Source organism: Pogona vitticeps, chromosome 2 (assembly GCF_051106095.1).
Source record: "Pogona vitticeps strain Pit_001003342236 chromosome 2, PviZW2.1, whole genome shotgun sequence".
NCBI lineage: Eukaryota > Metazoa > Chordata > Lepidosauria > Squamata > Agamidae > Pogona > Pogona vitticeps.
The window spans coordinates 168,599,667-168,617,583 of NC_135784.1; the positions used below are offsets into that span (position 1 = coordinate 168,599,667).

General features: G+C 45.4%; 1 protein-coding gene across 2 annotated transcripts in view; it reads right to left on the reverse strand.

Annotated features, from left to right (window-relative positions):
- Positions 1-10,561: 10,561 nt before the first annotated feature.
- The window catches only part of OS9 (OS9 endoplasmic reticulum lectin), a 38,198-nt gene continuing 30,842 nt past the window's right edge, over positions 10,562-17,917 (reverse strand). The window contains exons 12-15 of one of the 2 annotated variants that reach the window (XM_072991163.2): positions 17,503-17,728; positions 15,488-15,655; positions 12,667-12,779; positions 10,562-11,902 (exon numbers count right to left, since the gene is read on the reverse strand). In XM_072991163.2, coding sequence (XP_072847264.2) covers positions 11,765-11,902; positions 12,667-12,779; positions 15,488-15,655; positions 17,503-17,728 — 645 coding nt within the window. In that variant the 3' untranslated portion in view covers positions 10,562-11,764. The remainder of the gene's footprint in view (positions 11,903-12,666; positions 12,780-15,487; positions 15,656-17,502; positions 17,729-17,917) is intronic. The other variant, XM_072991164.2, reaches the window with a different exon arrangement.

The following is a 17,917-nucleotide window of genomic DNA, read 5'->3' on the forward strand; positions in this document are numbered from 1 at the left end:
TATTTAAATATTTTTTCACCTCATCTTTCTCCTTAAGAAGGACCCAAGGCGGCTTACATCATTAAAAGACAACATTACAAGCTAAAAACAATTAAGTGTGCAACTACTTAAAAAGGGCAAACAGATACTAGGACTAAAAGACAGTAAACAAAAGCAACAGCAAAAACGCCATGGAAGCAGTCAGGCACAAACCCTCCATTTTGGGGGGGGGGAAAAACCTCAGGCTCCTAGTCCCAAGGGGAAGCTTGCCTAAAGTGAACCCTCTTTGTCTGTTTGCAGAAGGACAGCAAAGAGGGGGCCAGACTGGTTGCCTGTGGGAGGGAATTCATTCCAAAGTCTGGGGGCAGCAACAGAGAAGGCCCTGCCTCTATATCGCACGGTACAGGTGTTAATTGGCTTTCCAAAAGGCAGCAGTGGCGTGATGAATGGCTAATATCTTATAATGTCATTGTCATAAAGGCTGTTTTTTGCATTCAATTTGCCTCTGAAAGTCTAACTGCACAGGAAAAAACACATGGGAAATGCCTGTGCCATGGGCTTGGGAAGGGCTGAATTGCATTCCCCCCCCCCCCATTTATCACATGATGGAACAGGAAATGTGAATCAGCCGGGAGTCCCACAGCCCAAGTCTATAGTTTATCCCACCTCATGCCATAGAACCTTCTACTTTTAAAAAGATGAATCCTTTTGCTTTGGCTCAAAGGGTGTGATCATTTTAAGGAAAGACTAACTGAGCACATCCACACACAGAGAGAGAAACAGTGTGATGCTTTGGCAAAGCACCTTCCATCTGATTTCTTGCCTCATGATGAGGGAGGATGAGACAGACAGACAGACACATGGCCAACACACAATGCCGGCATGAAGAAGTCTTTCTCTAAAAACACCTTTTAACAGCTCTTCAGGGCTGCTGTTTGTTTTGTTTGTTTTATAACTTAATGAGTTTCAGCTGGCAATATAAAATGAGGCAATGAGTGATTTAGGAAAGCTTTAAGGCCACTGCAAGCTCCGCTTGGTTTTTGTGTCTTCTCCCACTGTTCACACAGCACTTACAATAGAACTGCAATTAGAAGCTGCTTTTTTCTCTCCTCTGCAAACCGAATGCCTCTGTGCCTCTTCACAGCAAGAAAATGTGAGTTAATTCACATTTCCCTCACTGAATAGCCACTGCCTGATTCCACTTTCTAGAAACCTTGCACCTTGTCTTTGTATTTAATACCCCCTGACCTTCACCCCCCAAAAAAAATCTTGACGTACATTTGATTACTATGAGTTACACTCCCCCAGAAGCTCATACTAAAATGCCTGAAATCTAGTAGCTGCAACTAGAGTTGGCCCATTGAATCAGTGTGGAAGTGGTGGGCCAATCCTCTGCAAGTTCCATTAACTCAAGTAGGCCTACTCTAGCTGTGACTGACTAAACTAGATCATATCTCCACATATGAGCCTTCTTTGATGAGCATCAAAGGAGGCACTCCTTTTGGTCCTATTATCTGTGCAGGCACATTTGATGGGGACACAAGAGAGGGCCTCTCTTATGGCTGCTCCCAGGTAGTGGGATACTTTCCCTCGGGAGTTAAGTTGCTCCCTTTTATTCTTCTGCCAATATTTGAAGATCAACATCTTCAGGCAGGTTTTTAACAATCATAACCATCCCGGTTGCGGGGGAGAGCTCTTTGTTTCAATTTTATTTGTGTATAATTATTGTATTTTATTTGTTTTTTGTTGTTCTTTTGTTTCTTACAATATATTTTTATTTAATAAAATAAAGATTAAAAAAAATCATAACGGAGCTACTGACTGTTGTTTTTTAGTTGAGTGTTTAAAGCAGTGATGGCGAACCTATGGCACGCGTGCCACAGCTGGCATGCAGAGCCCTCTCTGTAGGCATGCGAGCCATAGGTCACCATTGAGAAATACTTACCCATCCTCCGATCCCAGATTTCAGCACTCCCCTCTGCTGGTGCAGTGGTCCAGTGGAGGGGTGCAATGGTGGCCATTACTGGTCTAGCCTGACAGGGGAATTGGAGAACCGGTAAGTATTTCTCTGTTAATACCATCCCCTAGGGGAAAAAAAACAACAAGCATTTAACCCTTGCAGTGCAGGGGCAGTTGTTTTTTTCTAGGATAAATTTGCAGTTAAGATTAATTAAGCACCATCTCCACGTCATAAATTCGCTCAGGCCAAGGTTGTTTCAGTGGTTCAGCACCACTATGACTTTCGTTTGTATTTGTTTCAGCACTGACATAACACCAACAAGCATATTTTTCTCAGTGTGGCAATAAGTGAGAAATACTCAGTAGTATTTGCTTCACTCCAAAATGGGAGCTGGTACATTTCATTTTTAAGCAAAGCCATAAATCAATTAAAATCATAAGATGCCCTAAAACAGGGATGGGAGAATGTGTGATTGTGAGGGTTCGACTTTAGGCTCTAAATTCAATCCAAAGAAATCAGCAGATCCATGTTGTTTCAAAACAGGCGTGGGATTTATTGAAGGATTAAACAGTAAACAAGTACAGTATCTGGAACATGATTGTGAGTCTTTTCTCCTTCTGCCAACAGGTCCGGAAGGGGCTTCTGTTCGTTAAACAAGAATGGGTTTTTGTAACTATAGTCCCAGGGTCCCTGGAGATCATTGGAGACCCAGTCCTTTACTGTCTGCCTCATCACACCTTCCAGCAAGGGCACGGTCTCCTCATCCGGATCATCATCCCACAAGATCCGTCCATCAGGGTCTTGATTCTCCCAGGGTCTTCCCTTCTCTTCGTTTCTCTCACTCTCCATTCTAATCTTTCTCTCTCTACTCGTTCCCTTAGTCTATTTCTCCACTCCCTCGCTTTTGTTTCACCCCCAATAAGAGGGTTTAGGGGGAATCTCTACTCTTCTCCTGTAATCTGCCTCCTCCTTTGGCACTCTTAATCTCTCCCATAATCCTCTCCACAGATCCTGCATCCACACCCACTCCCATCCAGGCGGTAACTGTCCTTCCCTCCTTTCTACTTCCCCCACTCCTGCTACAAACTCCACCCTTTTCTTTCTCTCCTTTCCCACCTTGTCTTCCTGAACTTCCCCTATCATCACTTTCTGTACATCTTCCGTCAGCTCCTCTATCACCGTCTCCCACGGAGGCTCCACCAAAGGTTTGGGTATGGTTTTGGGGTCCACCTCCCCATCTCTGCTGTTGAGGAGGGACGGCTCTCCAGTGAGTGGGGTATCCCTCTCAGTCTCACAGCGACCCTGTAGATTAGCAATGGGCAAAGTCCAGCTCTCGTGTTGTATGATATTTCCCAGCATTCCTCACAAACTGTTTGTGCTAAGTAAGATTGAAGGGAGCTGTAGGCCCCACTCCTACATGACCCATTTCTGTTCCTTCAACAGGTACTGCAAAACAGATATTTTTATGTAATCCTGTATGTGTCAAACAGTAAATTTTAGTGGGTTCCACGAGACTTTCTCCCATGAAAGCAGTTACAAAACTACAGTGTCAAGCTTAGTTTCATATTTAGCTGAGATCCAGCCATACCGTATCCAACAGGGCTTGCATCTTACATACAAGTTCATGTGAGTACAGAAATTTGATGCATGTTAACATCTATGGTCAACATCCTACAAAGCTTCCTCGGAATGGAAACTCCCACCAGTGCAGTAACGTAGGGCTGTGCTGCTTGTGCACAGCCAGTGTACAGAAAGCATGTTTTCATGAATGGCACAATCCATTCATGGATTGTGTGGTGGTGCAGCCGGGTACCCCTGCCGCAATTCCCTCCTTGAAACAGCTATGAGAGCAGCAAGGAGCCCTGTCTAATTCTACACCAAGCCACCCTCTATCTTGGTGTTACATTTGCCAAAAGAGATGCCTGCGGGGAGGCTCACAAAAGTCTTGAAGTACAGAAAATGCATTCATACCCCGACTTCGGAAATCATGAGCCGTCTTAATCTTAGGACTGCAGGGTTGGAAGGGACCCTATATAGATCATGGAGTGCCGCCCCTATGAAGGAGGCACAATAAGGAAATGAACTTTCAACCTATGGCTCCACAGCCAGATATCTAAACCACTGCAATCTGATCCACTGAAGTGCAACAGGACATGATTTAGAAATTGAACGGATCCAGGAAACAAGATATGAAAAACAAGCGACTGTTAAAAGAGCAGGTGTTGTACAGGTCTTTATGGCTTTCAGAGCCATTCTTGTTCATAATTTTACTGCAAATTGCATGGCAGCTGACATTCCGCATCTTAGTAGCTGTTCTACAGTCCAAAGGTGCAGAGACATGGGCACAGAGTGCTTTATCTCATTGCTTGCTAGAAGCTCCACAGCTTACCAAGGTATTTTAAAATGTACTCAGCAAGGGTGGATCCATAATGTCTTTGAACAGTATAAAGGAATGCCAAAATCTGTGATGAATGATCCTGAATGTGCATTCTTGATTAAGGATGCCAGAGCTGTGTAGGGCAATTGCTTTGTGATGGTGTCTAAATCTATACTGGTAAGGTTTTGGAGTTGATCTGAATGATATTTTAATGTCCCTTACATCCCAGCTGCTCTGACAAGGGAGATTCAGTGTCTCTTCCCACTCCATAATTTGGTAAATATCCCAGTATATAGAGCTATCAGCATGGATGACTTGGGGCAGAGCCACCTCCTAAAGCAGCGGTCCCCAACCGTTTTTGGACCACGGACCGGTTGGGGGGTGCAGGCTCTGTGGGCAGGGGGGCATGTCACGCTCACGAGGGGGCTTGTTGCGCTCACAGGGTGGGCATGTCACGCTTGTGGAGGGGTGTGTTGCGCTTGTGTGCATGCCTGCAAGCGTGACTCATGGACCCACAAGTGTGTCACGCCCACCCGCAAGCATGACATGCCCATCGTGCATGCGTGCGGGGGGCGGAGACCCATGTCCGCAGCCCAGTTCAAGGAAACTCATGGACCGGCAGCGGGCTACGGACGAGGGGTTGGGGACCCGTCCTAAAGGACCACTAACAGTTAGTTGGTAAACATCTGGCCATGCAATTCAAGAGGGGCTCTGATGGGCTGAGGCTGCCTAGGTGATTATGGATGGTGATCACTCGTGTCTCTTTCTCCACACCAGAGGATTAGAAGGGGACATTTGAGTCTGTAAATGTAACACATCGCCAGCTTGTGCTGGAAACGGATCTGAAAAAGAGGCAGAGATCAGGCTTTGTGGGTTCACTTAGAAATATGATGGGAATCAGAAGTCGATTGGGGCATTAATGCAGTAGGACCCTTGTTTTATGGCAGACATGTATACATGTTTAAATAAAATAGCATATCATGCAAACACCATTGACCTCCACTGATTTCTTCTTAAGGGCTGAGGTGTTTTAAAAAGCACGATGCAAGTGCGAATCCAGTTCTTCAAAGGTAGCAAGTTCAGCGATGCAGTGCAGCCCTTGGAATGACCGGCATGTCAGTTGGGCAGAGTGAGGGAACTCTCTCTCGAATGACAGGTGCTGAGGAGCAGCAGGGGCAGCCATCCAGCTACTTCTCCCAACCCACAGCCATATTTGGCTCACTTGTAGGATGGACCTGCCTGTGCCACCCTGTCTGGGTGGCACCCCAGAAAAGCTCAGTGCCCTTAGTCATGGCAGAAGACCTTAAACGCTATCTGGCTTCTGTATATGGCAAGAATCCTAGAATCAAAGAATAATGGAGTTGGAAGGGGCCTATAAGGCCACTGAGTCCAATCCCCTGGCTCAGTGCAGGAGTCCAAATAAAAGCAGCTTTAACATATTTGGTTGTCCAATTATCTCTTGAATGCCTCCAGCATTGGAGTGCTCACTACCGCCTGAGGTAATTGGTTCCATTGTCATACTGCTCTAACATTTAAGACATTTTTTCCTGATATTCTGGTTTCCTGTAGTTTGAGCCCATTATTATGTAAATGAAGGCATCATCTTGCCTCAGGCAACAAAATATCTCAGACCATCCCTGCCTAGAACTCAAGATCTGCTCAGATTTAATATGCACACATATAACACATCCTGCAACAGAAATTTAAGCAGCACTCTGCTGGATTACAGCCAAGGTTCTATCTAGTCCCATGCCCAGTTTCTCACAAGGGTCAAGCAGATGACCAAATGGAAAACATGAATGGGTATAAGTCTCCTGCCTAATTTGTTCATGACATTTGGTACTCAGGGGACGTCCTACTTACTGATGTACCTACCTGTAGAGGGAGGATGCATTTTATTATCATGGTCAGTAATAGGCATAACAATCCTAACCAGAATAAAAAGTATAGTAGTAGATATAACAGCCTGCCCGTTCAATGCATTCCAATGGGGGGGGGATCACCAAAAATTAACGAAGACTCAGAACAAAGCCAAATTAAGTTTGCAAATGTTTCACAAGGTGCACTAACGATTCCAAGCATTTAAAACAGGTTTCAAACATGTTAAGACACTTTTAAATGAGCGGAAACGGACATCGCAAAGCCATTGAAATGCACTGAATAGGCTTCAATGTATTCCAATGGGGGAAACATTGTTTTGCTTAGCGATGTTTCCTATGCTGATTTTCGCTTAAGGAAGGTAATCCGTTCCCATTGGAACGGATTAACCGGCTTTCAATGCATTCCTATGGGAAATGGTGTTTCACTTAGCGATGTTTTCCCATCACTGTACTTGGCTTTTCAACATTTGTTTTATACCTTTCTTTACAATGTGCTTTTAGGATAGGTCAGTCAGAGCCAGGATTATCTGGAGGCCCATTTTTGCACTTATAAAAATGATTACAAACATTTTTACAGGTTTTACAACTACAGTATCTTGTAAAACTCTGTTGAGGACTCCAACCACGTAAGATTTACAATGATGTTAACTGGAGATTCAACATTGCACCGGCTTGTTCTGTCTCCATAAAGAATGAGGAACAACTGGACTTTTTTATTAAAAGAGACGAGAGTGGGGCAGCCCCTGATTACTCAGAAGGATCCCTGGTGAATAATTTCCAAGCAAGAAAAACTTGATTCCTGACACATTTTAAAGGATTGATTTCACATCTGTTCATTTATTTAGGGGACAAAGCTGAATCATGGTGGCTGGTGAGTACTGGAGCTAGTGGGGCAGAAAAAGTCACCAGCGATGGCCTGAAGAATCCATCAGAGCTGGCTACATCTAATTCCCTACTCATACTTCCTGACCCCTTGCAAAATCTAAGCACATATAAACAAAGGTGTAGTAATTAACTAAGCAGCGCAACAGTCTCTGACTTTGGTCCAGAATGGATGTGTTGTCATGTTTGGTTCCTGCTGACTGTGAAGGTGTGTAACTTCACTTTTACCTGCCCTGTTCTTTGAACAAAAGGTTTGACTGCAGCAGAGCTTTCAGAAGGTATACCTATCCAGGTGATCCAGGCCACACCAGTGTGGAGGAGGGTACAGCCAATATTCTGCAGTGCTCTTAGACCACATCTGTGTCATCTCAAATTAAGACATCCTCCTTAGATCTCATCAAGACAACACATTTAACTAACGAACAACCCATAAAACACACAGCTAGGCAATGCATTCCTTAGGGCTAATTGAAATGCCTAGAAACTGTGACCCCTTTCCCAGAGAGGAGGGATTAATTTTGCCCCAGTTAAATCATGAGAGAGAGGGAAGGAGGGGGGAAGTCATAGACAGCAAGCAAACAGAAGTAGAGCAACCACATTTTTAAAATATTTAAAACATCCAATCCTGCAAACTACTCTAACAGCAGGAAAAAGAAATAAAAATGATTGCTATCCTGATCAAACACAAACTGGTTTTTAAATAAAAAGGCCATGTCACCAGAACAAGGAATGGGGGCAGCAGACAGAGGGAGTGTCCTGGTTTTAATGAGCTTGGGGTGCCTGTCTAGCCTCCATACACACCAGCCTTTTAAAACACTAGAACGTGAAGACAACTGGACAGCCTGTCAAAAGGTAGTGGAGGCCACATGCTTCTCTCTTCCAGCAGCATTACATGTATCACATTAAAAAAAGATTCCCAAGACTTTCCCCCCAAATTTCTTGATTTCTTCTTTAAAAGATATCATAAGGCATGTTGAGAGAGGGCAGAGAAGAACCCAGGGAAATTGTTTCATTCCCCCCCCCCCAATGAATTCACTTGGGATTTTTTTCTCCTTCACTTCTCTATTACTCTCTTCTGATTTTCAGTGTGAGACAATGCTTTTTTGCCAGATATTCCAAGAATACAATGACATGCTGCTGATATCCCTTGCTGAGGAGAGGCGAGGATGATGCTGAGTACCAGAGCATCATCCTTCCTCAATTCTCTCATGGGTGGATTCAACGTGTCAATAACATTTCCAAATGCTTTGGGTATGCTTCAATAGGGAATATTGAGATGGATCAGCTATTTCTGCTGTCTGACCTGGCCACTTGCGGGGCTTGGCAGAACATGAATGGACTGCCCTCTCAGCATGCCAGCTTTACCTCTGTCATCACCACATGACAATCTGGCAGTGGGATGGAAGAAACAAAACAGAACCACCTTTGTGTTACATTTACTTTAGTGGGCAAACAAGGCTTAAGATCCTAGCATTTGGTGGTGGGGAACTCTACTGATCTTTAAATGTAACTCGAGCAAACAAACAGCACATCAATACTTTGAATAATGACACATGCCTCCCCTGGCACATATTTAGTTCAATCAATGCACTGGAACATTAGGCACATTTCATCTACATATAATAACCACAGTTAATTAGTTTACAGCCCCCCCAAGGACCACCTGGAAAGACTTTGCTCTAGGTCCTGTGGCTGACTGAACATCTTTTAGCAGTGACCTAGAAATGAGGTTTATTGTATCAAAGTCCCTGTTCTTTGGGAAGCCCTCCCTGCTGCTGAAGAGGAGGCATCATATGTCATGTTCTAATTGTGACACCGCATTTCTGGAGCAAAGTGTGTGGTTTTATTTTTTCATCCTTACATATCAGGATGAAGCACTTCTTCCCCACTTAGACCAGAGGTCATTGTGTGTACCTCAAAGGCCTCCTGTAGATGCACACACTTTCTCGTGGTCTTCTAGCTTTTTGCTTCTAGCTTTATACTTTCCACAAGCTGCAGGCTGTGCCATTGCAACTGGGCATCATCATAAAACAGGCAGATCCTGAGACATATGCTCAAACCAGAATGAAAATCAGGACCAAGAATGACTTTGGCCAAGCTAGCATATCTATTTTATTCGAAGCCTGGACCAAGAGATGTGCATCACAGATATGCCACTGGAGCCAATAGCCAGAGGCAGCCTGGTAGCGGTAAGGGTTGGATTTGGATTCCAAGAACATTGGGAAGGCTGCCTGTTCTTCATTTCTATTCTATGCCTTTCTCTTAACTTGGCCTATGTCCCAGACCTTCGTTAACAGTGAGTGTTCCAGGAAAGAGGCCATACTGTACCTGATGGAAGATTCCCTGGAGCAGTGGTTCCCAACCTTGGGTCTCCAGATGTTCTTAGACTACAACTCCCAGAAGCCTTCACCACCACCTCTGCTGGCCAGGATTTCTGGGAGTTGAATTCCAAGAACATCTGGAGGCCCAAGGTTGGGGACCACTGCCCTGGAGGACTGACAGTGTAACCAGACTAGCTGCCTATACACATGGGACCAATTACATGGAGCTGAGCTGCTTAGAAGGCATGGAAGTAGCAACGCAAAGAAGCTGATTCTTATTCATCATGGGATTCCCTTTGCCCCCAATAAGGTAAGTGGAGTTTAAGGACCCCTGAATTCACAGGATCTCTTGAGTCCAGCAAAGCATCTGAATAAAAAACCTCTACAGCTTTCCTTTTAACAGAAAGGACTGTAGATAACTGGATAAACACTTTTCTCAGAACCCTTTGGCAGAAGAGGTAGTAGAATGTGTCCCCCAACCCAATTTGGATTGCAGCTCCCATGAGCCCATAAAACATAATCAATGGTAAGGGCTGGTGGGCGTTGTAATCCAATAACTTGTAAGTGAGCCACAGACACTTCCCTTTCCAGGTCCAGGGGAAGGCCCAGAAGCTCAGATGTACAGTGCAGAGTTTACTTAATGGGTGGCAACTGGCAGCCTTTTGGATGCTGTTGGACCACAACTCCCATCAGCCCTCGCAATTAGCTAGGCTGGCAAGAGTCATCCAACAACATCTGGGGGGGCAACTGTTTTCTTCTCCAAGTCGATAGGCAATTCACAACATCTGTCACTAAAAGGATCTCAAGTAGTAAGGCTGGAAAGGTCTTAACCTGAGAAACAGCACAACCACTTGTCTAACTGGACAAACAATACAAGGCTCCATGGCTTGATTCGTGAAGGTAGCCTTTGAACATTTATCTCCACTCAACAGTAGTGTTTCAGACCTGGGTGCTCTTGAGCATCAACCAACCTTAGCTGATTTTAACCATTGGGAGAGACTGCCCAGCAAAATGTACACACATGCATCCAACCCCTCGCTTGCATGCGCTCCATTTATCAACAAACCAGCCTCCCTATTTCAATACATAAACCATTTCACATCCTGCTCAGAACACTCCCATCCCCACCTCACCCAAACAAAAGCCAACACCCAACAGGAGCCTGAGTGGACCTGGATTTATTGATAGAAAAATGAATTGTGAATAGTTCTGTAGGTGCCAAAGGAGGCGGCAGGATTCTGTGAGCCTCACCCCTTCCCTGGGCAGCGATTCTTTACCTCCAGTCACCCATTAGGCAGCTCTGATTGTTCAGCACTTGAAGGAGATCACTGGTATTACTTCAACAGATACTTCAGCCAGACCTGGGACTTGAAACTTAACAGAATGAATAGCCAGCTCTTTACACAGGGCTTTGCCACCGAGGCCGTATGGTTACGCAGTCCATACACTCCTATGTTTAAAGTCCTAGTATGTGTGAAATGATGAGGATAGAACAGCATCCAATATTCTCTTCTCCACATCATTCCACATCCTTTTTTGCTGAGTTCATGAGCTCAAGGCTGTAACCCCTGACACTGGCCTGGTGCTGCACGAGTGAAGGCAGTCACAAGGAGCGGCCTATACGATATGACGCCAATACACCTTTGATTCGCAAACATTCAGACAAAAATGGGGATGCCGTGAAGAGGCCCAAACAAGGTAGGGAAAGATTGTTCTCTCCTCCAGTTTGACATTTCAAGGCACGCAGGTGAGACACAGCCCTCTACACAAGCCTGGGAATGAAGTTTCTTCCACACACAAGCAGCTCTGGGAAACAAAGGGGCACCCATGCCAGTCTTTACCCTGATTTCCAGATTGCACTGAACCGTTTTTTTTTTTAAATAGGGCTCCCCCTTTTTTGTTGCACTCCACTATACCACTTCAGGTCAAGAGACTTGGGCACACACATTACTACCATAGAGAGAGATGGGCAGACGGACATCTGTGCTCCTTCAGTCAAGGCCCTCCCGCCAGGAGAGCGGGGGCCAAAAGCCCACCACTTGGCATCAGAAAAACGTTGTTGTTTGGGCCCTGAGAAAAGGTTCCCAGTTTTATCTGAGACAGCTTACAGATGGGGAGGAAAGCTGATCATGGTGCCTTAAGAGAAAGTTCATGTGCCAACAATGGGCCTAATGAAGACTGTTTGCACCTCAGAGCAGGAAATGCCCTTCACGCTGACCACCTGCTGTGGGATTCTGGTCATTATAGGAGGAAAAGAAAAGAAAAACCAAACAACTGTCTTCCTCGTGACAGGCAGGTCAAAGACGCCAGCCAGGGACCGCAGGGGAACAGACATGGTTGCCAGAGTTCAAACGTTTAGCAAGGTTCAGAAATCCAACTCATCGGAATCTGTGCCACCAGCTGCTGGTAGCTCTTCCTGGTCACGCCCCCAGACAAAGCGGTAGTTGTCTTCCAGCTGGCGTTGACGCTGCTGCTCCTTGTGAGCTTCTTCTGTGCCCTGGATCTACAAGATGAAGAACACAACCATGAAACTTTCAACCCTCATCCATTTACACAGTGGATGACAACATCTAGGAACCACTCCAAATTTAAGTGTTTTGATGGGGAAACCAGTGGCAAGCTCTCCTCTGCCCAACCCCAGAAAGGACGCGGGGCCTCCAGAAGTGGTGCCATTATTCTAAGGGAAATCTGTTCTGGCCAAGCCTTGTTGAAATCAGCAAAGCTGTTCAGTGCCCACTTGCCCATGCATAAAGGAACGCAGTGGGAAAGAACTGGGAAAATTACAGGGCCCTCATTCTGCTACAACTGGCTATGCTCTTAGGGCTGAAAGGAGTCAGTCCAATAACCACGTCTCAGACTCTGCTTTTGGGTTAGATCTATGTTTCCCACTTGGCTGCCTAAGTGCTCCTGCAACGCAACTGACTGAGCTGGTGTCCTCACTTTGGTTCAAGGAAAGAGCCTCTATCTAAAAAAGATAGAAGACCAGGGTCATCACGTGCACATTGTTGTCTCCTTAACGGCAATGGATGTCTCTACTAGTTATGCAGGAGGAGACAACCTGCAAGCAGTTCCCATAGTCAGAGAGGATAGAAGAATGATTTCTCACACCAATGGTTCCTAATGTTCTTGGACTACAACTCCCAGAAATCCTGGCCAGCACAGCTAGTGGCGAAGGCTTCTAAGAATTTTAGTCCAAGAACACCTGGCGACCCAAGGTTGGGAACCACTGTCTTAACCTACAACAATGTCTGTTCCTTGGGTCCTTACCAAAATATTGAAGAAAATGTCCTTGAGGTTCTTGGTGTCTTCTTCTGAGAGCCAGTGGGTGTCATCATCATCCCCAAGGCCACCCGTTGTTACAATCTTGATTTCAATTTTACCTGCCAGACGTAGAGTGAGCCAAATGTTAGTTAGCCTCAACCCCACAAATCCTGAGAGCAACCTTCCTCAAGCTGCTATGAATGAAAACTCCTGGCATTCTTGACTATGGCCAACGCTGGCTGGAACTGACTGGAATTGAAATCCAAAAGGGGCAGATACCAGGTTATGGAATCACGTCTAGGAAATTGCCACGTGCAGGTCTTGCCCTGCCACATTTTAAATTTTCAAAGATAGCCACTAAATCAGGGATGGAAGCTCCACATGCTCATATCTAAGACCCTGGAGAGTTACTTCTGCTCCACTCTCCCTGACTCTGAAAAAAAGGGGGAGGTTCTTTGACTAAACAACAATAAAAAATTTGTAATACCTATATATATAGACTGGGGAGAGCACAGGAGCCTCAGGTTCTATAAGCTCCCCCAAAGTGGCAAAATTGTTTCCAGGAGGGCACAAGAGGACTTTCTGAGCAGCAATAATCATGATGATGATGGATGTGTTTGGGGTGGTGGTGCTTGCAGGCACATTGGGGTCCCTGGGGACTGCATGTTGCCCATGGGTTACTTCTTGCCCACACCTGCTCTAAAGGTGAAGTCTGTGGTAACCTTGTGTACAAATGTAACTAAAGAAAGAATACAGTGGTGCCTCGCTTGATGAGGATAATCCGTTCCAGCAAAATCGCTGTAGAGCGAAATCCTTGTCAAGCAAAATTAAAAAGCCCATTGAAATGCATAGAAAACCGCTCAATGCATTCCAATGGGCTAAATACCTCAGCGTCCAGCGAAGATCCTCCATAGGGCGGGCATTTTCTGCTCCCTGTGCAGTGAAAAATCTGTCCTATAGCACAGTGGGGAGTCATTTTACACAGCGGGCTGCCATTTTGAACCCTGACGATCAGCTGTTTTGATCGTCCTAATGCGAAGAATCGGTTCCCAAAGCAGGGAACTGATCGTCGGGAAGCGGAAACACCCCATTAAAACATTGTCTTGCGATCGCAATAGCGATCGCAAAAACATCATTGTGAAGCAGATCCATAGTTTAACGAGGTAATTGTTAAGCGAGGCACCACTGTATTAAGTTTCAGGGTGTATGTGTGTGTAGGGGGGAGCAAAATAATGATCGATAGGAGCTCTACTAGCTGACATTAGCCAGGGTGCAAAAATGTATGTTTCTGGTGGTTTTCTGGGCGCATGGTTTTTACTCCCATCCCCTGGACTGCTTTCAATGGGGGAAAATCCACTATGTCAGCTCCTAGAAGACTGGCCCAATCCTGGAGCCTATTGGAGAACAAAAGGACTGCAGCACCAATGTATCTCAGGACCACCTCAAAACACTATGCATTGGTGTTCTACCACTGGGAGACCTTTATGCAGGCACATCAAGGACCTCTGCTACAGATTTTCTGCCCCTGGCCAGTGGAAAGGCAAGTCTCCCCCTAGCCAAAAGATCTGAAACTATGAACAAGTCTGTGGTTCACCTGTGGCACAATCAGTTAGAATTTCACAATTTACAGCAGTCAAGCTTTGCCCAATCTGTATCTCTTTTGGCAACAGAAAAAGTTCAATTTTGTAGAATAGCTAAAGTCAGGTATTTAGAGATTTCTCTGTTTCTTTTTCTCCTTTAATATTCAGGCATTGAGAAATACTAGCAGACCAACTGACCTTGATTTTAAAAAGTTCATAATCTAAACTCAACAAGGTATACTTCAATCTCTCCTGCAAGTCAGCTCTTTTTCCTTATTTACACCTTCATAGATCTCACTTTTTTTAAAAAATGAAGTTATTTACTGCATTTCTTAGCTGCTTCTCAATACTGCGGGTCTGCATTCATTTTAGGCTTCAGGTTTTACAACCTCATGATCATTTCTCCCAGTTTCATTCCTAACCTCTTAATCAATATCAATGTGATGCAAAACATGCATTTTTAAAAAAAGAGGATTGATTTAAAATTATTTTTGTTTCCAAAACAGTGGTTCAAAACACAGAGATGTCAAATTAAAGGAGACGCCAGAAGCCATCATTGAGGCCAAGCTTCAAAAAGCACAGTTTGTTTGTTTAAAATATTTTTATCCCGCCTTTCTCCTTAAAATGAATCCAAGGTCGCTTTACAATAGAGTGCCTTCCCAAACAAGATGTGCATGATTTACAGGGCTTAACCAAGGGATCTGATGTAGATCCTCCCAGATCTTGAAAAAGTTACTTTATCTAGACAGCAACTGCCATGCTGATCGGAGGTTCCCGAAAGCCACAAAACGAGTACTGTGACTCTTTCAAGCTCAAATAGTTTCTACTGAGTCAAAGTTGGAGTCACTCTGATGGTGCTCTCCAGCCAGTGCTCCCCAGATAGCAACGATACCCAAGACTGGATTTAATTCAAGTTACAAGGAAAGAACCAGGGACTGATGTGTGTGTCAGAAACATGTGATCATCCATCTGGGTGCTGTGGCCCCATCCCAGTCACTTCCGTGCATAAGGAAATGCTGTAAACCCTGGCCTAAAAAAATCTTCTCAGGAAAATCATTATCAGATCAATGTCCTGAGATAATCAGCTCATGATTAGAGTAGTCCATGACCCACACACGTTGGCCACCGGAAATCCTTCAGTAATTATTATTATCCTCACCGCCTTGGTTGCTCTCTCCCCTAAAGCCCCTGGCCTGGAAAGGGCTCCAAGCACAGCCTATCATCACCCGCTGTCCAGGCTGCATTACCTTCTGCCTTCAGGCCTTCCTTCTCCAACAGGTCCTTAACCACGCTCTCTATGTGGTGCAGCTGGGGATTGTTCCTGCTCATCTCTTGGACGCGCAGCTCCTTCTGCCGAGCGCTACCTGGCTTTACTTTAGTGACCCTGACTTTCACACTCCTGTCCAGCTCACCATCTGAGACAGAAAGGGGACAGAGGCATGTCAGCAGGCTTCTGCAGGAGGGGGCGGGACGACATTTGCTAGCAATGGGATTTTTTGGACTACAAATCCCATCATCCCCCACTCCACTTGATTTGCACACACCTTACTAACGCCTACATGTGGTTCACCTGGGAGAAAAGGCCTAAACTGAAAGGCTTTGAGGCCTAGCGCCACTGACACTTCTTGTTCCCACTGCTAGTTTTTTTTCCTCTGAACAGAATGCTAGGCCTTGCTAAGTCTCAAAGCCCCCCAGCTTACACCTTTTCTCCTAATTAAGCCACATTTTGGTGTCTGTAAGATGTGTGCTAAGTCAGCTAGAACTCCCAGAACAGGATTTTATGAGATTTGTAGTCTAAATAATAATAAAAAATCCCATTCCTAACTTTTGCATCCAAATATTTTGAGCATATCAAAGCATCCTAGAAGAAGAAGCAGGTCCCTGGACAGCAGAGGAAAAGGAAGGCACAAAGTTGCAGAAAGGTGTGGAGATCAGACAGTGGGCTGGGCCTAGATCACCTCTGAGCGAGCACAGTAAAAGCCGTCTCCTCTGTGGGGTATAACAACCTACCAGGGTCTCCGTATATATGCCTGCTTGGCAAAGTCAAGCCCCATGGAGGCTGTGGTACAAGGCCTGACAGAGGCGGCATTTAGCTGGGTTATGTCCCAAGTCACGTCAACCTTCAGGGAATAATGGCAGGATAGGCACAGCTCCAAACTGGGCTCAGAATTCACCAAGAACCCAAGCTTTAAAATGACAGGAATAAGTTCCTAGCCCTTAAGGCTTAAAAAATCCCTGGGTAATACCTGAGAACAAGGAAAATGGAGAGAGAGAAGCTGGGCGGTCAAGGCTTCAGAGCCTACAGTCTCGCCCATTATCAAGAGGGGGGAAAACTCGCACGAAAAGCAAGCAAAGAGAGGCATAACTGCTTTGTTTGAGTGATTTACACATGAACACATAATGAGAAGTGCAAAAGCTTTCAACACAGAAAGATAAGAGCTGGGAACTTAGATTATGGAAATAAGAAATTGTAAACTATGCAAAGCATTGAGTTATTCCCCTTCGTTGGAAACTGTTAAAGGGCCTGAGCAGCAGCAGCAGCAAACTGAGGAAGATGAGCAAAGCTGTTAATAGTGTTTGGCCACCCCTCCCTGTGACTGGGGGGCAGTTCCCCCTTCTCCTTCATCCGCCTGTTCCCTCAGACGACTCGCGGATGCCATCAGTTAATATCAAAGGTTCCTTTATTTTTTAAAAAAACTGCTATTGCTAACATTATCAGCTGTCTCTTCCTCTTGCTTTAGAGCCTTTCTTTCTAGTAGCTTTTCTTCAAACAGTAACAAATCCTTCTCAGCATGTAGAGGTGTGGAGCTAAACTCTTTATATTGCCATTTGTGGGTTATGCCCGTTTCCTCTGTTAATACGTCCCTCCACCCTTTCCCAACCAGGCCTTTCCATCTCTAGCTGCTCCGATGGAACTTTTGGTCACATCACCATGGACTAGCAGTCCTTTGGCTCAGTTATGGAGACTGAAGAGGACAAAGGGCAGCCCTCTCAATGTCATTAGACTACAAGTCCCATCAGGACAGCCAATGATAAGGAATGCTGGGGTTTGCAGTCCACCAATATCTAGAGGACCGTCTGTTGCCCAGTCTAGATTTAGGACATCAGTACCAACTTGACTTTCGAGCCAATGTACTGGAAGTACATCTGCCAGTGCGCTATTTGGCAAAACGGTGCCCTCTACTGGCCGAACTGGATCCATCCTCACATTGATGAACACTGAAACAATGGAACACCCCTTTGTTGGGCTAAAAGGACATACCAGGAGATGGCTTGGCTGCGTTTCCTTGAGCAGTGTTTCCTCCATCCACGGGCGCCTCCTTGCCTTCCTCCTCCTGCTCTGGCTCCTGCTCTTTGTCCCCTTTATTTGGGGCTTGTCCTGAATCCAGCTTGTCAATGAGTTTGTTGAGGGTTGACGCCAAAGACTTGGAGGCTTGCTTCCGATCAAACTCACCTTTCAAGCCTTCCGTTTCCAGCTCATCCTCCACCTGCCGAGCCAAGCGATCAGAGAAAAATTATGGGCTATGGGTTCTCTTGAGAAATGAAAGGCGAATCTCAAAGAGCTGACTAAATGCCTGCACAAGCAACGCGTGGAACTGGGCCTTCTGGGGAACTGTCTGCAACCTGGCAGCCAATTCTGCATTCAAGATAAAAATAATAACAGAGCCTTCCAAGAT